We start from the raw sequence: 19,227 nt of genomic DNA on the forward strand, positions 1-19,227 counted from the left end.
AACTCTGAGATGTATTGTGAAACTCGCAGTTGAAGTAAAAAGCCACATTTTAATAAAGACAAAGGCCTCGCTCGCAGAGCATCATTTGTTCTTGTCAGTACTCGTGCCAGCTCAGTCCGATATGAAAGAGAAGTTGTAACCTTTTAAATTAATACCACTGGCTGCACAAACACAAGAGACGAATGGTTTAGACAGAAAATGAAACATTTTAATCCATCAATCAACTCCATTTACAAAAGTATATCCCATTTTATATACAGTATGTACAGACATGTATTAACAACTATCATTTCTCTACATGGATTCATTCATAAGGTAACTAAACAATAGCACTGTAACAAAACATATCACTGATATTCTGCAGGGATGTTGTAGTGCAAATGCGCGCAAAATATATAGTGCTGTTGCTCTGTGAACACCTTATAACTCCAGTTTTAGTGGATTTTCTTTACTTTGCATAGATACTTTTATACTTGTGTTGAACATTTGCATCATCTTTCATTTTCTTAAAAATGTTAATATATTCAAATGAATTAAAAAAGGCCAACAAAGCCCCAGAACAAAACATTTCAAATAGCTATTTTAGCTATTTTTAGCGTTTTTTGTTTTTTTGGAGATACAAGATTATCATTCAACAGCACTCAGTATACATCAACACAGTGTCCTTCCTCACTTTAAAGAGAGATCCCGTCTTTGCCGGTACAAAATGGCGACTACAAATAGAAACTTCTCTCTGATGAGAACATTTGGTTCATCGATCTCTGCGCAAAATTAAAGTAAAGGGCAGCAGAAGTTGTCTTATTTGGTTCATTTGAATACAGACATCTGTGAAAGTGAACAAAAGTCACTAAAGGGGCGTCCTCAATTTTTACCAGCCCTCTAAACAGAGGCAAAACATAGGCTTTTAAATTACTGTGTCAATCCCACGTCAGGCAGGATGAACAGGCAGTGTGATTCTGGGCTAACGTGACTGCTGCTTTTTGGTTACGCATCGGGGGGGGTTGGGGGTGGGTGCTGGTGACTGTGCAGTTATCCGTTCTGTCCAGCAGATGGAGCCTCTCCAAGTCTGACACTTCCCAGGAAAGTGGTGTGGTTGGTCATATTGATGAGTGTGTACTCATGAGCTATGCGTATATAGATCTTTTGGCCAGCGCGGAGTGGGCTCACACCAGCCGTGTAGCAGGTGTTGAATTTGCGCTGGCCCGTCTCAATGCTGCAAGTACAGCGGAGGAATGGGCTGGAGTCCACCATCACATCATAGCTGGCAATGTCAGTGAAGTTGAGGTAGTACACCTGGTAAATGGGGCGGGGAGGGGGCGGAGGAGGGGGGCATACAAATCACAAGACTTTAAAGTGTGTACGACTCCACATGATAATTTCAGGGGTTATTTAAAGCTGAAACAGCTGCAATATTAAAGAAGCCAGCATGAATATGAGTTATGAAGCTTCACATTTAGCCACAGGGAAAGGGCAAAAGAAATACATCTTACATTAAAAAGGTAACATGTATATGCTTAAACAAAGCAGACAGGTCAACTCTGTCATTCTTGAGCTTAGCTTTAGAACGACTGCCAGCTCTTTTGACTATCAACTGTAAATTTAAAGAGTTACGTCAAGGACCGTACTCACTTCTACCTGACTATATATGAAGTAGACACCGTCCAACAGCACCTCTAGCTGCCCAGTGCGAGAGTGCATTTTAAACACGCGGTGATGGATGGACACCATCTTCCAATTCTTAAGGATGCCTTGAGACAGATCTAAACATGTCACAACAAACACACAAAGAGGGTCAACATAAACAGCTTTCAGCAGAGCTTAACTGCAACCAGAGCTCAGCATTGACACACAGTATAAACCTGCTAATGATGCTTACCTGTGATGTGATGAAGGATAATCAGAATCAGTTAGCATGCAACATGAGTATGAGTTACCATTCCAGATTGTAAAACGGCTATAGGATAACTTTAGGATGTCTATAATCCTACACAGTGCTATGGGTAAAAACTGGCAGTAACATTTACCCTGGATAGAAAATCCTTGGTGAGCACAGAAATACTTAAAAATGACCAAATCTGGCATGCTGGATCTCAAGTATAAACATTCACTGCATGTCAACAATCTACTGTGTTTATATTTTTTCTCTTGTAATTCTGAGGTTTAGCAGGCACGTCTATTAGCACACATCCAGAACTCTGTGTTTAACCAATGGCAGGGATTATGCATGCTTTTTTGTTCTTTGTGACTAAATGAGCGTAGACTGAGCACCCACCTTCTCTGACTTGGATCGTAGTTTCCTGCCCCTGCAAGTGAACCACTGCTGGCTGGAAGACAAAAGATCTCTGGTGACTAATCCAAATTCACGTAAAACAGGAGAACAGCTGTTTCACCAGAAGCTGCGACTGGGAGAAAATTGTATGCAAAATTTTAAAACGGTGACATACTCTTACCTGGAATTCCTTTGTTTTGCCCTTGTCAGGAACCCCTGCAAGAGCAAGAGGGAGACGTGTTCAAATTCTGGCCTCTGCACTGCCGAGGTGAGAGGATGATTAAAAGAAAACAAACTCTGGCATAGTTTAAAGATAGATCATTTCTGCTCCACACAATGTTTGACATCCTGCACCAGAAACTCTCACAGTGCGAGCAATGAGTGAATCAATTTTGACAACTTGAGCCCCATTCTGCTGTGGGAAAGTGTCTGGATACAGGAAATAACTGTAATCTAAGAAAAGGATCTCTCTGCTCGTTTTCAAGCTCTCTGGCTCGAGTATTGCTTATTGAGGAGGATTCGATGCAAGTTATATACCTGCTGGACCTTGAGCGCCTGGTGGTCCTTGTGGCCCAGGAGGTCCTGGAGGCCCTGCAGGTCCCACAACATTGCTTCCTGGAATACCTGGGATTCCAGGGATACCCGGTGGCCCCTGTGGACCTGGGGGACCAGGAGGGCCAGGTGGTCCTGGCACAGGCCTTTTTTTCACTGTGGAGAAAGATGGAATAAACGGTTAGCACTCAAGTTAGTTTTAATTATAAATCACCACAAATCACTAATTTGCCGGCAAGTATTACATTTACATAGATACTGAAAGCTTGTCGCCCACTTTGAGTTAAGGCGGTTTTTGGATGACTTCTCAAGTGCATTTGTAGAAACGTGCAGCAGATAACAGTCAAATGAATGACCATAATAACAGAAACGTATGCCGGATTTTGTCATACCTCTTTTTTTCTCTTTCCTTTTTTCCTTTCCAGTTGATTCTGAAAGAAACCGAAGCAGCGTGATTAAGCTTCAAATGCCCTCTTCAACAATTATCATCTCAAATGACACATCGAGCATCCAGATCATTCCATGTAGGTATCCTAAATAGGCTGAAATAACAGATTGAGATGGTGTGCACTGAACACTAGAGTGGAGGTATGTCAGTCTGTGGTATCTTGTAGTGTAGTAATTTGTAAGTGTGGTTTCACCTCCTCTGTATGAACAAGTGCCTTAAGCATTCACAGGCAGTGGAACTGGAGAAGATCATTAGAGAGATACTTTATCCTGCCAAAATCCTTTTCTTTGAATTAAGCCCAGATGGAGAATGCAGATGAAAGTGTGTGTGTGTGCATGTGTGTTTGTGTGTGTGCGTGTCTCCTCCTTTACAACCATGTGTATGGATGTGCATGCACGGATGTTGGTGGGGCATCTATGTCAGTGCTTGAAAGCACTCTCAGTGTTTGCATCTGCAAGAGGGTGTGTGCGCGCACACGTATATGTGCCGCGCACAGCTGAAGAATCCTTTTCAAAAAGCTGTCTCGGTTGCTCTTGTGTTTACCATGTCATTATAACTACAAAGGCCATTTAACCTTAAACCCTCACAGTTTGAGTCCCCCCTCAAACATATGGCCAGTGTTTCTCCTCTGGCTAAATGACTGGATGCATCCGCATAGATTTCTCTTAACGAGCAGCCCTATCTGGAATCTGGTGCCCGTTAGGAGTGCCGAGGACGCACACACGTGCGCACATGTGCAAACACAGGAGACACACACACACACACACACACACACACACACACGGCTGAGATTACAAAAGCCTTTGTCTGTGCGCTAAGAGCAGAGGAGAGACCTGGGAATGATTAGTGTTTAGAGGCTCGGGACTTTACTGATTTATGTATAAAGTCTCGAAGGTGAGTTTTTTTCTTCTAATTTAAACACAATCACTAAACTTGCCCCCAAGTATTCAGTGTCACGAGACAGACATTGGAATGCCTTGTGATCGTGCTGCACTTGTTGCACTCAGACGTGAAACTTCAAAGGCTTCCCTCCCTTTTCTTTCTCCTTTTTTTTATTTGCATAGTGCAGATTCTAAACAAAAAGAAAAAAAAAAAACAAACTACAAAAGCAAATTCAGACATACCGGCCACATGGTTTACCACGGAGCTATTGATTAGCATAAATCAATTCAGCAGAATTAATGAAAGCTATGCTCACGCATGGTTGCCGGGTTCTCGAAAATGACTCACAAAGTCAGTATACTTTTTGTCATCTGCTGCGATATTAATGTCACTGATAACACAGCTGGACTCCAAAGTACATAACTGCTTTGCTGACAGCTTCAAACAATAAGAAAAATAAAAAATAATTACTTTAAATTAAAAAAAAAAAAAATTGGTGGACGTAATGTTATTTTTAGTGGAGGGGCAGGGGATTGGGGGGGACCCGGGCTTCGTTGTCTGTTTCAAATTGGTGCAGCCTTCCCAAACTCCTTGTTGTCCTTGTTTGCCATCCAAGTAATAATCAATCCCATTCCATTGAATCTCTCGCTCTATAAACACGGCAACATTATGCGGTGGCGCTGCTTTGTTAAGTAAGCACAAATCAATAAAACATCAATTCCACACACACACACACACACACACACACACAAAGAAAGAAAGTGAGAAACCATCAGCAAACAGTTTGCAAAATGTAAGACCTCTAAGCCTACCATAAGCCAGTTAATTACACTTAATTGAGTCCTGTTCAAGCAAATGCGTGTTACAGAAAACATTGCTCAACAGTTGACTCGCTAGTTGCCAAGTACATATCCAGAAAACAAACTGATGCAGGTGCAACCAGAGAGCTAAAGTTAGTTTCTTTTTTTAATGATTAATGGAAAATAGATGATGTGCTTGAAAAACCCCCCAACAAAAACAAAAAACAAAACAGAAGACCAACTTAGGAGGCAAAAAACAGTCTTGTGTATCAAGGCGTAAAGATCAAAGAGACAATAGTATTAAAGGATGTCAAATGCTCATAACACACGCAAAAAAAGGGCTGCACCTGTTTCTGGCTCCTTGCCGGGGCTTCTTTTCGCTCGCTGAGTTATGCCCCTGTTATCCTCTGTGCCGTGGAAGTCAGCTTTTCTGTACAGTAACTTCTCCTGGTGGGACACAAAGGAAAATATCATTAAAGACGGAAAATTACGCATGGAAAAAGGTGCCACATCTTTTGAGCACGCTGCGCCTATTGTTACCAGCTGCTGCCACCTTAGATGAATTCGGTGAACCCAACACAAAAGGGCTGAATGCTACAAAGTTTTTGAGAGCGAAACTCTTGCTACAAGTGGCCTTTTCTATTCTTCGGGGGTATAATGTTTGCACAGACACAACTTGGGGCAGTTGAAAAGATGCGAGACTGTCAGCCAGCACATTCACATGCGGCCAAGTCATTGTCTGTCCCATTTGGGCTGTAACGCATCCTGTAACCCAAGTCACTTTTGTCTGAGTTTCTGATGTTTGAGACAGTCACCTGGACACGACTGCTTCTAAAATTCACCTTTTTATACAAAAGGAGGACATGAACTGCGGTTAATCTGAGAGCAATACCCATTCATATGGCACCTGGTCCCAGCCCCATTCAGTGTTGGCATGAATAAGCTACAAAATAAATTGTCAAAGGAAAAGGATCTGATGTAGCTGGTCTGGTCTGAGCTCATCCCTAAAAACAGGGGAAGTTGCACTACAGCGGCGGATTGTTCCCATGGGCAAGTGAGCGGCGGGACAAACCGCACGTTTGTTCATCTGGGACTGGTTCTGGTCGACCTACATTCACATGAACTCGGTAGGACGCACTGACCCGACTGTAAGACATTCGAGACGTGTCTGGTGCTGACAAGGCAATGTTTCGTGCTAAGGATTTAGAGTTTAAAATATGGATTGCTCCAAGTCGCTTTCTGTTTGAACAGCCAGTTTGTGATCACATCTTTGGAGGATTCCCAGAAAACAAAAAACAACAACAAAAAAACCAAAACCCCCCCCCAAAAAAAAAAAAACTCAAAAACTGGCACTGAAAACACAAACGAGACCACCCAAAGCCAACTCTTTTCATCAGGCCTCGCAGTAAACGAGACAGCTTTTTGGTCACACTTTGGGGTGTCAGCATAAATAAAAAGTAATAGCCCGAGACATTAAGGCCCTCCATTGCTGACAACCAGACAGCTTGTAGAGAGCTGGACATCTGCTCGGTGTTTGGATAACTGACATCTACCAAAGCAGTGACGCATGCGGCACCTTAGCACGGATCAAAAGATAATAAATAACCACGTATCGGCTCGCCTTACTGCTTAGAAACAAAGCAGACAAGCTTACCGACAGACACTTTGGCCTTCCTTGGGGGGCCTACCCCAGTAGTGCCCAGGATGATATATTCCCTGTTTCCATCTGTGACACTCGAGTAAACATCGTTATTAAGTCGCGATGACAAGTAAGCTCCTTCTCCTGAAAGCAGCGTGAACTCCCAGGGTCTTTTTGTGGGCCTTTACAAGGCGGAGCCGCTGCAAAACACGAAAAGAAGTTATGGTTCGAATTTCTTCTATACCTCGTCTCAGATGTGGGAACCCTCCTTTTTTCCCCCCCTCTGGATGGGGGATGAGATGTATCATGTCAAACACCTGACACCGACTGTGTTAGGCAAGTTCGACGCAGTTAGCGTCTACATCCCTGACCAGCTGCCAGCTGTGTCTGACCTTACGAGCACGGGAATTCCAGCTTGATGGAGGACTGTGTGTTGGAACAGATTATCGGCGCGCAGACCTCCAGATGTTCCTGCGAGCGGCAACGTTTGCTGTTCATTTGGTGCGCAGGTGCCTCCACATCTCCTCTCCAGCTGTTGGCATACCGGGGGGGGGGGCTAGCTTTTACCTCTCAAAGGATTTGTGGTGTATATTCAGCCATATGGCGTTACACTTTCTTCTGTTCTGACAGCCAAACATGATTCAACAGCCAATTTCTGGCCCGAGATTAAGCCCCTGCAGAACGACAGAAGACAAACAAGCAGTCTACGGGGCTACTACCAAACTGGTGCGCATCGTACTTTAGATGAAGGCAACAAAGTGATTTTTTTTTCTTCTTCTCCTTCCATTATATGACTATGAGAAATGGTTTTTCGCCCTTTTTTGCTTCATTTCACTTCATTACAACATTTACAGCCTTCGTACCCTTCAAAGGCACGCAGAGTTACAGTAAATCAGGATGACAATGTGTTGGTATGTATGCCAAGTGCCAACTATTGAGTAAACCATTCTTTTTCAGCGCATGGGGAGAAAAAAATGCTATTAATTAGAGGGCTTTCAAATCTTCAAAGAGTGGGGGTTGCTGTTGCGCGCAGATTCCCTGTTGCTTCGTGAGGATATGACTAAAATTCAATCACCCCAGGGATGTGTAATTTTGGGATAACAAGACTCCTTTTTTTGCCTTATTAACACTTACTATTACAAACTGCATATATTCTTACCAGTTAGCCTCAAAAGGTCCTTGATATTTGCAGCATTTCAAGTGTAATGCAAGAAATAAAATGCTGCAGGTCTCCAGTAGCATTTTTTACTCACAGTTTTCCACAAATACAGACTTTCTGGCTGCAGCGTTGTCTGTAAATCTTGCAAAGTCAATAACAGTTAGTGGCCGCTAAGTTGTAGTTGAAAATTTGATGTTGCAAAGCTTGAGACGGTGAAACTGAGGGCTGTTTGGGTGTGGTTGCGATTTACATGCCCATCACTGGCTGAATGGGCATTACCAAGTTCAGTGGCATGCATACTCCTGAGAGCTGATTACACCTAATATTCCTGTGATGTGCACTCCTGGGTCCGACAGCGACTTTGCGTTTTCTTCTTAAATATCACTTAAAGAAAAGGATCCTCCCCATAGCCCGTATCAGAGCCCGCTCTTTGAAAGGCCATGTGTTTTTAACCATAACTTGGGTAATTTAATAACGCTATGCATAGATTGTCATCTGAAAATCTGTGGAGCTCAACCTAAGGGAAATGTAGCCTGTCAGCAGCCAATCACTTTTCAAATTGTTGCAACACTCGCTGGCAAACCTACTCCTTGTTGAGTGCTAAGAAGGCCTTGAGAATTTATTATTATCGTGGATGTTTGCAACTCTGGACTCAATCTTTACTGGGCGTCTACGCCATCTGTCTGTCAAGACGATTCAAGCTTATACGGAGCAAACGCTCGCAGCCTCGCCATTTCTGATGTTTCTGCTCTCACGACTTGTGCTTTTATGTCTGCGCTGATTGATCCCTGATATGTCGACCTGCTCTCAGCGCATGTACGATACTGCTGTTTTAACCAATTATGCAGCGGTCACAATTAAAGTAGATGTGGGTGACAGCCCACCCGGGCGCCCCAGAGCTTGTACGCTGCTGAGGACTTTGCGTCCCATCAAACTGACTTTTTTAATAGCCGTTAACTAGACTCCAGATGTTTTAGCATCTGTTCTTCGGGGGGACTTTAAAGGCATACATCAGAGAGGAAAATTATTTCATATAATAGCTATAAGAAAAGTGTTAGGCTCAAGAGTAAAACGCTCTCTGAGCTTACATTTTGAAATGTTTCTGTGGACGTTTATTACATTTCACTCGCTGCTGTAAGGTGAACGAGGGTCAGGCTGACTGAGGGAGACACTTGCTCTCGCTCGCCTTACATCACATTTGTGGCACAGATTTTAGCGCCCCCCCCACACACACACACACACACACACACCTGGGAAGGGGATTTTTTACTGTTGGGAACTATGCGGGGTCTGCTGGACAGCTGGGATTTACTGCCTTGCTCACGGGCATACCCACTGCGACTGGTGAGGTGACGACTGTTTGTTCACTTTGTGGGCCCAGATCATAAATGAACAGATCATCGACTCATTAAGAAGCAGCTAGAAAGATCTGAAAAAAGTGAGAGCTTTTAAATTAGTGCTCAAAATTTAACTGTTTCCAAAGAAACTAAATGAATTTCTGTTACCAAACATTTCATATTTCCACTTGTGGTTTGACTGCATAGTTTAGATCTCTTAAGACCTATAAACAGTGCCAGCTTTGTCTGCAAAACAATATTGTTTCCAATACTGTGCTTACATCTGAGAAAATGAAAATTATAAAATGTTTTTTTTTGTAAAACATCCAAGGAGACACAAATGGTCCCACACAGAGTCTGAACTCAGTTTGATAGCTTTTGGTTATTTTCTTTTTTCGCCTCGCATCACCTCACGGGCCTTTCCTCCCCTGTTCAGGGAGAGATTCTGGAAACCGATTACACACTTGTAGTATCACGGCTTGTACAGCCAAGATTCTTATCTGGAAGTTTTAGCCACGATCATGACCTTCAGATCAGGTGTGCATCTGCAAAAAGAAACTGCAAAGAGAAGGCCAAGCCTCAGTAATAACTCTACTTGTGTTTTCTTTCAGTGGAAAAAATGACAAGTGTTGGCAAGATTAAACATTCAAGAAAAAAAAAAACTAACTTAAGAGTAGAAGGGAAAAGAATAAATATATTTATATCATTTAAAACTAGTTTAGTGCTAAGACAGCTGATTTTCACTTCAAACAACTTTATTCTTCCTTGATATCATGACTTCAACTAACCAAAAAAAATTTAAAAAATAAAATCATCTTTTCATTAATTCATTGTGGCAAAATTTGCTCCTGACACAACAACTGCAGTGGGACCTATCAGAAAGACTCTCTGTCGCTATCCCACAGGTGTGTAGCTGACATCAACATTAAGGCTGACTTCAAAGACAGGTGTGGTTATGCTCATATGTATGAAGTATTACGTACTAACGCCGCAACCACTCTGTACCTGGGCGTCACGGTTGGTGTGATGCCAATGCGTTGGCGCTCTCTAGTTTTGTTTGACACTGACCAGCCCTGCTGAATGGCCGGATGTTAAGGTTGCTTTTACATGCCGACAGACCACACCGCTTGGGTTTTTCAAGACACAATTCGACCACAAAACAGGTCCATCTGAACGGAGGCTGCAGCACTGCACTTACGTGACAACAGAGCCTCGCTGTATCATATATGCTGTTGGAAAGCTGGCCTGTGTTGGTATGGACCTGACGTTACTGTACTTTGCTTTAGCTTTCTCAAGGCATCTCATGTTTTTGGTTATACTTGTCTGTATATACCTGGCCATCACGTGAAATTTCCCCAATGCTCCTGAAGTGCCTTTGATGAAGAGCTGTGTGAAAAATCCAATAAACAATTTTAACCCCCCCCCCCAAAAAAAAAGAAGAAGAAAGATCCTTCAAAGGAAATGCCAGAAAAGCTAACAAGTGTGGCTGCTGCGTCTAAATGCCACATGCTCCTGTTTCTCCAACTATGTAAACTGTGGGATGTGTAATCAGAGTTGTTTAATGCAGACATCTGGCAAGGACAGCATCACAGCACTGTTAAATATTTACAGCTGGGCCACAGTCTTTCACCTCATGAAGCGTCACCATCTGGGCCAAATACCAGGCCCATCTCACTCGGCTTTAACTGGAGGAAACCACTACTATCTAAAATAAGCTTAGCAAAGAGGACACACAGAGGACTAAATTAATAGGCTGAGCTCATGAAAGGAAAATGTTAACGGAGCAAATCCAAATATGAGCAATGGATCTCATTAATCTTTCCTACTGAGGAATAAATGCGCCCATCCTGGATAACTTGAATTCCTCTGGTTGGTTATCCAGCTGACAGCTCTGCACAACTAAATGTCCAGCCAATGCCCCCCCCCACACACAGAATATAATTTTCTCTGTTAAAAGGTTACACAACTGCTGACATATGAGCTAATTGAGCAAGCAATGCAAAGTTGAGAGGTGCACTCGGGCCTTTTGTGCTGATGAAATTAGGGAGGTAGTGTGTGTGTGTGTGTGGTGGTGTTGTGGTGGTCTTAGTGGTTAGTGGGTTGTTGCCAAAAGCCACAGACAACACAAATGACCGTTCAGTCAGCCCTGCTGCCAAGGAAGAAAACACACAAGAAGTGGGGCTGGCTTTGCTCCAAGTACCAAGTACCCTCATCTAAAGTCCTGATGAATTTACATCAGCCCTTGGGCTTTGCACCTGCTGGTGATCCAGTTAATTTTCTGTCCACCTGCTCCAGCACATAGCCTGACCTGCCTCTGCGATTCCAGCTGGGCAGGTTGCCTAAGTTCTGAGTACTGGACTTCTGTCTGCTCTGGGACCGAGTCAAATTGGGTTAAAATGTGGTTTTACTTAATAAATAATTCGCCCATTATATTAATCAATGAGTTTACTGAAAGTTATTTCCCCCCCACAAAAAATAAATAAATGAAAGAAAGGATTTTCTTTACTCAACAAAGGCAAAAATCGGAACCACAACTGCCCTAATTCTTGTTCAACTTATGCCCACCCTGGATGTGTTTACCTGAACCAGAGACACTGGCTAGGTGACAAGATTTAAAGCCTACACCTTTTAGCGCGTCTCAGTCCAGAAAGGCGGAATGACGCACACGGGGGCGCAAATCCATCCTTTCAAAAACAAAAACCCCAAAAAACATACTTGTCTGGAAACTGAGCTGATAAAACGCCGTGACAGGCTACTGTAAAAGAAGTTGCCCAGAAACATGCCGTAACAGCGCAGACACAAAACCTGACACCGTGATACCGGGAACAGGAGGACCGAGCGGAGGTGAATGAACACGAACAGCCTCCGCGTGAGGAATGACAACAATGTCGCCTTAAAGAAGCTCCGGTGTCTCTTCATTAAGTCTTTGTTTTTTTTTTACCTCACGACTCTCTCCTCCGCGGCTGCTGCCGGAGTCCAGTCGGACTGGGTGGCTGAGCGAGAGCACCTCCGCCGGGTCAGCCAGGTCACTCCCCGCCAGTGTCATCACTGAGTCCCGCTTCTGGTGAATAATTTCCCTTTTGACCTGGGACCGAAGGTCCAAATAGCAGACGAGGGTGACAGCGTGAAGGGTCAGCGACAGCAGGAATAATCCCAGGAACACAACGCTGCTGCTCCGACTCCTGCACTTCTTGCTGCACGTGCACGGAGCCGCTATGGGCATCACTTTGTCCGGGAAATCCTCCGCGGATGAACCATCGCGTGCCATTATCGGACGGAGGGGCGAGTCATATGCTCCTTATCTCGGCATAATCGGCTCGTCTGTCTCGCGCGGGCCGCGGCTATTCATTTACATGGAGACTCATAGGTGCAGCTGCAGCAGGTCGGTGCAAACTTCTCGGAGTATCTGTAGTAACAATGGAAACCCGCCCACCTCTCCTGTGATTGGTCCGGCGCAATTAGCAGCCCAGAGGTTGGGGGGGGTGGATGCAGTAGGTGCAGTGGTTGAGCGACACCCGATGGAGAGAAGGAGCTACTGCAACGCCTCTGAGACAAAGATGTGAGAATTTCTTCCCCCGCTCTTTTCTTATGTTTGTTGTTCAGTGTTGTGTGATTATTTCATGGACTTCTTTCAGTGATTTATTATATCTTACCCGAGTGTGAATAGGAAAAGGGGGGTTGTCACCGGTGTAATGTATAATGTTTATATGTGTGCTTTTTTAAAAATGTGTTTTAGGGGTTTGGACATGCAATTTTTCACTGGCCTGCTTTGTTTGGCACTTGGTTTTGTTATGTGGGTGGCACATGAAGTGGTGGTCCTGTGTGAAGAACTGATTCAGAAAATACTGCCCGGTATTGTTATTGAAAGAGAACAAGCGGTTGATGGTTACACTGCAATCATCAAAGAGTGGAAAAGTAGTACAAATTATGTTCTTAAACATTCTACAAATTATCTGATTATAGGTTAGTGCATCTGAACTCTGTCAGGCTCAACATTATGATAGTGGGCCTGGAAGGGAGTCGGTGTCACGGTGAGGTCAGCGTCACTTTGTGTACAACACCATCAAATAATCTAAACATGTGTCATTCGGCTGGATCCAGGGAACGGTTTGACATTTGTGTTACAAAAATGCCCGCTGAGAACAATGCTTTAACTAGGCTGAATGTGGGCTTTGTGGTTTGCACATTTTCAAAATCCAAACTCGACACTTTGATCTCCAAGAACCAGAGGTAGCCTGTGAATCTGGCCGTCTTCGGGCCCCTAAGCAGGGCAGAGACTCGGAGGGCTGATAGATCACCTCGTTAGATTAGTTTTCCGGGCAACTGCTGCCAAACATCTGTCTTTATTTCACTGGGGCAAACCCTGACATTTGTGTGCACTTGACCTATATGGAGGTAAACATTTTCAGGCTGGGAGACTCATACTAGGTCTCACTCGATATTACAGGCTAAATAATGATGAAAAGTGGCTTTTGGAATTTCAATGAATGGCATTTCATCACTGTGTACTCTCTCTATATATATTACTGTGAAGTTTACCACTGTACAAATATAAGAATCTGTTATTGTATTTCTTTTGGTTCAGCCAATTCCCACTGCCACTATATCATCACGTTTTCCCCCCCATGCACAATTAGTTTCCTTTCACCAGCTCATCTAGAGGAGAAAAAAAAGTGATTCTAGTCAGCTGCCACTGAAGGGCAGCATTGCCAAGCCATAAATCAATAACGCTGCATTCCAGTGCCCTCATAAAGTTGAACTAAAAAAAACAAAACAAGAAACAAACAAACAAAAAAAAACCCAGCGCCATGCAAGTTGCATATTAACATGTAAATACATCTTGCATAGCCTCATATAGCATCTCTGAGATTGTGTCCTCAGCATCATCCCCTTTCTCTCCTGAGAAGTCATTTCCTCATTGTTAGCATACGATAGTGAAATTGAAGAGAGAAAGATTTTCAAAGTAACCCTCATAGGAGCTGTGACTGAGGGCTCAGCCTAAGCACGTTTGCCACGCTTCTCATCTGACTTTTAGAAGCAGATGATTTAGGACTGGAATAGTTAAGGGCACGCACTTCCTGTATTTTCAGACAAATGGTCACATTTTAAAATGTTTTTTTATTCTATATAAATGTATATGAAGGATTCCCCTAGGTTATTTATTGCATTATTTAAAAACTAAACAAAAAAACTTATTTGCTTTTGAGGAGGCCTTAGCTAAAGGTCAAACTCAACTCAATGCGCCTATCTTCTATCCCCTGCCTTGTTTCAGACAACACAACTCAACATTAAAGCCTGTGACAAATGAAACCAGTTTTATCGTGATTGGGTTTTTTGGCATTGAAAAGAGCAGGAGTAATTCGTATAACGTCCCCCGGGCTTCAATGCGGCATTCATAAATGGTGTGCCACTCTATCCTCTCTGAGCTTATAACAAGATTTAGAGGCTTTCCCTGCCAGATGATAGAGTTTTACAGAAGGAATAGGCGCTCTTATATTTTGCCACGGAGAGTTGAGCAGTTGGGCTGTGGCTCTGGGAGGCTGCTGGAAGATGCTCTTGGCTGAAGAGTTCCTCTCTAGTCCTCTGATAAGAACGCAAATTCAAATCAACTTTCATTTGCTATTAGGAGGACTCAAATTTGAGCTAAAACGATTCAAACCCAGCAGTATAATGCCACTACACGCGTAAATTGTTTTGGACCTCTGCACCACGTACATCACCTTCTCAGGAAGGACTTGCTGTTTCTGCACATTGAATTGGAGAGGTGTAACCTTGACTAATTGATATACTGTGACATTTGATTTCCTACCTATAAATCTCCAGTAAATTGGACCATCTCTGCCATTTCCCCGGACAATGATTCATCCACTCGCATTGTGGGTGTCTATCTTAAGAGTCCTTATCAAGATTGGAGCTCTCTCTCTCTCTCCTGCTCTCTGGTCTTTTTGTACTGTGCTGCTTTTGTTCCTTTACCTTTCTCTCTTTTTCCTTTTCTTTCTGTTTGCTGACTGCTGTGTGCAGTTCAGTACCAATCCGGTGTGAGTAACTTAATTGATTTTTTTTTTATTCCACAAAGAATCGCTTGAGTTTAGTGGCCTTTTTAGCATGCAAAATGCTGTTTTGTGTCTTTTCTGAAGGCAATGGTTTTCAGGGGAAACAATGCTATTTGGACTTATTCATTAACAGGACTTGTTTTTTTATTGTTTCGTAGCATTTCACCTTTATTAAATGTGGACAGAGTAGATAAAGACAGGAAACACAGACTGAGAAAGGAGAGTATGGCATGCAACAAAGGACATATACAGCAAAGTAGTAGTATTAACAGAAATTCACTAACTCTTTTAATAGATATTTATTACATATGAAGTAATCCAGACAACAACAACAACAACAAAAAAACCCATAAACTGTACAGTAAAAGCTATCACATTAAAATCTAAAAACATTCTAAAAATGCTGCACTCTCCCTAAAAATAGACTTTTACAAATAAAAAATGAAGATTAGGATATGCAATCCAACTCTCCTAGAATATTAAATTATTAGAAATTCTTATACATTAACCAATCATCATTGGTTGATTAGTCTTTTTATAGCAATTCATGATGTAGTTTTATATGCTGTTTGATATCAAACATGATCTTAAACAGTATTTTTGAAAAAGAAGATGAGAACAGCATAAAAAGAAACTATTTAAAAAAATACTTCATATAATCTATGTACACTACTGTGCAAAAGTATTGAGTCACCCCCGTTTCTTTATATTTTGCTTCAGAGGATTTTTAATCTTTAGTGGTATTGAGGAATAGTTCAGTGGCAAAAGTTTGTTTTGTCTTTTTTTGACATTTCCACTCATTTTTAGTCCAGTCCTTGTATCTGACCATTTTCAGATAAATGTTTTTTAAACTACATAACACAGAATCATGAATCATTAAGCATAAAAGAGGCACATAACGTAAGGAATGAGCCAGTGGTGTGTCTAACCTTGCCAGAAAACTTATCAAATAACCAATTTTAACCTCCTAGGACCTGACGTCCACATATGTGGACATCACATTTTGGGTTATTTAGACTAAAATACTCAATTTTGTTCTACATGGGCCTGATATCCACTTACGAGGACATTATACTGCCACTGTTCTATCAAAATTTCAAACGAATATCCTCATATGTGGCTCTTATTTTTCTTAAAAACAAAATAAGGTAAAAAAAAAAAAAAATCAGGTAATTCTTTGTTTTTACATTCATCGGGCCCCAATATGCCCAAATATAAAGAGAAATTAAAAATGCATGTCGTGGAAGAGTTCGGGTCTTAGGAGGTTAAATGGTATCTTTAGATACTTTCTAACTAGCAGCCTTTCTCAAAATATTATTGTTTTTGTACAAATTTATTTAGTTGAATCCATGAAAAATACCAGTTTCACAGGTATAAAATAGTATTTTTGCACCAACAAGGTGATGCTCGAAGAACTAAAAACTATCTTTAAAAAGGAAACTGGACCAATGGACTGGACCAAATGAAGAATTATCAGCACTATAAAACTATATAAATGATCTATAAAACATATATTTAAGAAAAGGAAAAATCCAGCAAAACCCTGACACAAGACTAAGAATGCCTCTGACCATTAAGGTGATCCAACTGCTGTTCACCAAAATCTCATCAGAATTGGTCTCAGTGGAAGGGTGGCTGTCAAGAAGCCATTCATAATGAAGGAAAGCAAGGAGAAAAGGTTGAGGTATGCCAAATTACACAAGAACTGGACTGGGAAAATCAGTATCAACGAGTCTTATGGAATCCAAAGGAGGTCAGAAAAGAGACACAACATGAGGGTCTAGATTCATCTGTAAAACACGTTGGAGGCTCATGGTCATGGTTTCCAAATCGATTGAATTATGAGCACAATAATATTTTGATCCACCATTCAGTACCATCTGGAAAGTGTCTTATAGGCAGTGGCTTCATTTTCCAGCATGACAACGATCCCTAATACATTACCAGTGCAATGAAAGCATACTTGGATAGAAAAATGTTTAGTGCATCACTAGGGATACATGGATTGGCCTCCCCAGAGGTTGCACCTCAACATTAATGAAGCAGTGTGGGATCATCTTGAGAGAAAACTGACCAGAAGTCAAAGAAGAGCTTTGAATGTCCTTCAAGAAGCCTGGAAAACTATTCCTGAAGATTACTTAAGAAAGTTCAGCCTGTGTTGAAGAATAAACACAGTCATATCAAATTATTGACTTTTAAGCTTGTTAGAATTCTACAAACTCTTTCCTAGCAAAAGACAAAGAAATGAGTGGTGGCTCAAGACTTGCACAATACTGTAGTTTATAGCTCTCATTTATTTCTTTGGACACTTAAAGGGAAGTAGAGCAAGCTGTGAACACAAGGCTGACACATTAAAAAGTTCACCATTCGAATTCATTAGGAATCCTGTTTCTTTCCAGCTTAGCTCAAGTTTTCATCTCTCCCAATGGAATTATCTGGCTCTTTCGCCCCTCAGTGCTCCACTATGTTCACTCACTAACTTTATTTCTCTGCCATTTGGAAAGTGTCACAGAGTGTGTTTCTCAGAGTTTTTTCACACAGACACACACACAGACACACACACAGACACACTGCTGCAAGAAACAACTCAACATTAAAGTTGCGTCCAATAACACTAAAGCATTTTGTTGAAAGGTACTAAGTATGCCTTATTGTTGACCCATATACATAATAAAGGAAATAAACACAAATGTAAAGCTCTATGCTCTTTCTCTGCATTTCTAAAGATTACATGATCACAAAGTGGAAGTTTAAATCACATTGGAATTTTGTCACCTGAAATGTATGTACATTTTTTATGGAATTTGTGTGCTTAAAAGCAACTTTTGGCTATAAGTGTTGTTGTTTAAGGAGTAACTGCTCAAAAAATGAAAGGAACACTTTGAAAACACATCAGATTTCAGTGGGGAAAAATCATGCTGGATATCTATAATGATAAGGACTGGGTAATGTGCTAGTAATGACATGATGCCACATCATTTGATGGAAATGAAAATGATCAACCTACAAGGGGCTGAATTCAAAAACACCCTAGAAATCAAAGTGGGGCATTTGATCAGTGAGAAAATGAATGGTGTCTTGGGGCATCTGCTTGCAGATCTGAACCAGGGCATCACTGAACTCCTGGACAGTCTGAGGTGCAACCTGGCAGCGCTGGACTGACTGAAGAATAATGCCCCAGAGGTGTTTTATTAGATTTAGGTCAGGCGAACCGGGGGGACAGTCAGTGGCACCGATTTCTTTATCCTCCAGGAACTGCCTGCATACTCTCATCACATGAAACCGGACATTGTCGTGCACCAGGAGTGACTCAGGACCCACCGCACCAGCGTAGGGTCTGACAATGCATCCCAGGATTTCATGTGCAACCTCTGTATGCTTGTTTCACTAAACACTAAAGCAGTTAAAACTTTTTAACATTTCAATATCCCAGAATAGTAATTGACTTGATGTACTCTGATCAGAAAGAGCTCTTGTAATTTTTTGAACAGCATATTAAAATGTGATGTTTTGATAAAAAAAGATGAAAAGGTCAGCCCTCTTTGAGTATCCTGTTGTGTTAGTATAGTGTTAGTATATTGTTATTATTAAAAAAACTGAAGATCAGCATAACATGCAGCATGCTCATGTCACATTAAGTGCAGAGTGGAAGATGCTCCGGTGTTTATTTATAACTATTTTATGGACATGAAAATAGAGTGTACGATTTAACACAACTGTTCACTTTTTAATGTAATCAATAATTAACAAGGCAACATGTTTAACATGTTTGTTAGTTATTAGGAGTGTATGGCTAATACTGTCATCTACAGTCGCCTCTAAATATCAATAAAGTTCACCAAATGGTAGTTAGCTTTTACCTGTTTTTTTTCCTGTAGGTATTGTGGTACGTTTATCAGAGCCCTTTTATCCCTAAACAGTCATACATTTGATAGTTGTAGACCTGAAAAAAAAGCAAAAGTTACTGTTTTCTCTGTGACTTTTCTTTGTCAGTCTCTCGCACTCTTTTTTCATTCTTGCTTCAGTTCATTGGGGTCTGTGGGTATTCATTTATGCGCAGCTTTGTTAAGATTCTCTCACAGCCTGTC

The 19,227-nt window shown here is 41.7% G+C and overlaps 1 protein-coding gene and 1 long non-coding RNA gene across 3 annotated transcripts; one reads left to right on the forward strand and one right to left on the reverse strand.

Annotated features, from left to right (window-relative positions):
• Positions 1-186: 186 nt before the first annotated feature.
• eda (ectodysplasin A) lies at positions 187-12,483 on the reverse strand. 2 transcript variants are annotated; one of them, XM_085476361.1, is made up of 8 exons: positions 12,028-12,483; positions 5,299-5,398; positions 3,214-3,252; positions 2,807-2,977; positions 2,451-2,485; positions 2,273-2,324; positions 1,636-1,760; positions 187-1,293 (listed from the first exon to the last, which is right to left on the reverse strand). In XM_085476361.1, exons 1-8 carry the CDS (start codon positions 12,352-12,354, stop codon positions 1,030-1,032), a joined length of 1,113 nt encoding a protein of 370 aa, XP_085332487.1. In that variant the 5' UTR covers positions 12,355-12,483; the 3' UTR covers positions 187-1,029. The 2 variants fall into 2 exon arrangements, with proteins under 2 accessions (XP_085332487.1, XP_085332478.1); XM_085476352.1 differs by having other exon boundaries at positions 1,630-1,760.
• Positions 2,476-18,950, forward strand: LOC146717450 (uncharacterized). Its single transcript, XR_014923421.1, has 4 exons — positions 2,476-2,537; positions 2,755-3,001; positions 3,247-3,345; positions 18,237-18,950. It is a non-coding gene; the product is annotated as an uncharacterized LOC146717450 (long non-coding RNA).
• Positions 18,951-19,227: the final 277 nt, after the last annotated feature.

Source organism: Copadichromis virginalis, linkage group LG2, assembly GCF_057382275.1.
Source record: "Copadichromis virginalis isolate Kocher_CV1m ecotype Utaka linkage group LG2, C_Virginalis_male_GT1.1, whole genome shotgun sequence".
NCBI lineage: Eukaryota > Metazoa > Chordata > Actinopteri > Cichliformes > Cichlidae > Copadichromis > Copadichromis virginalis.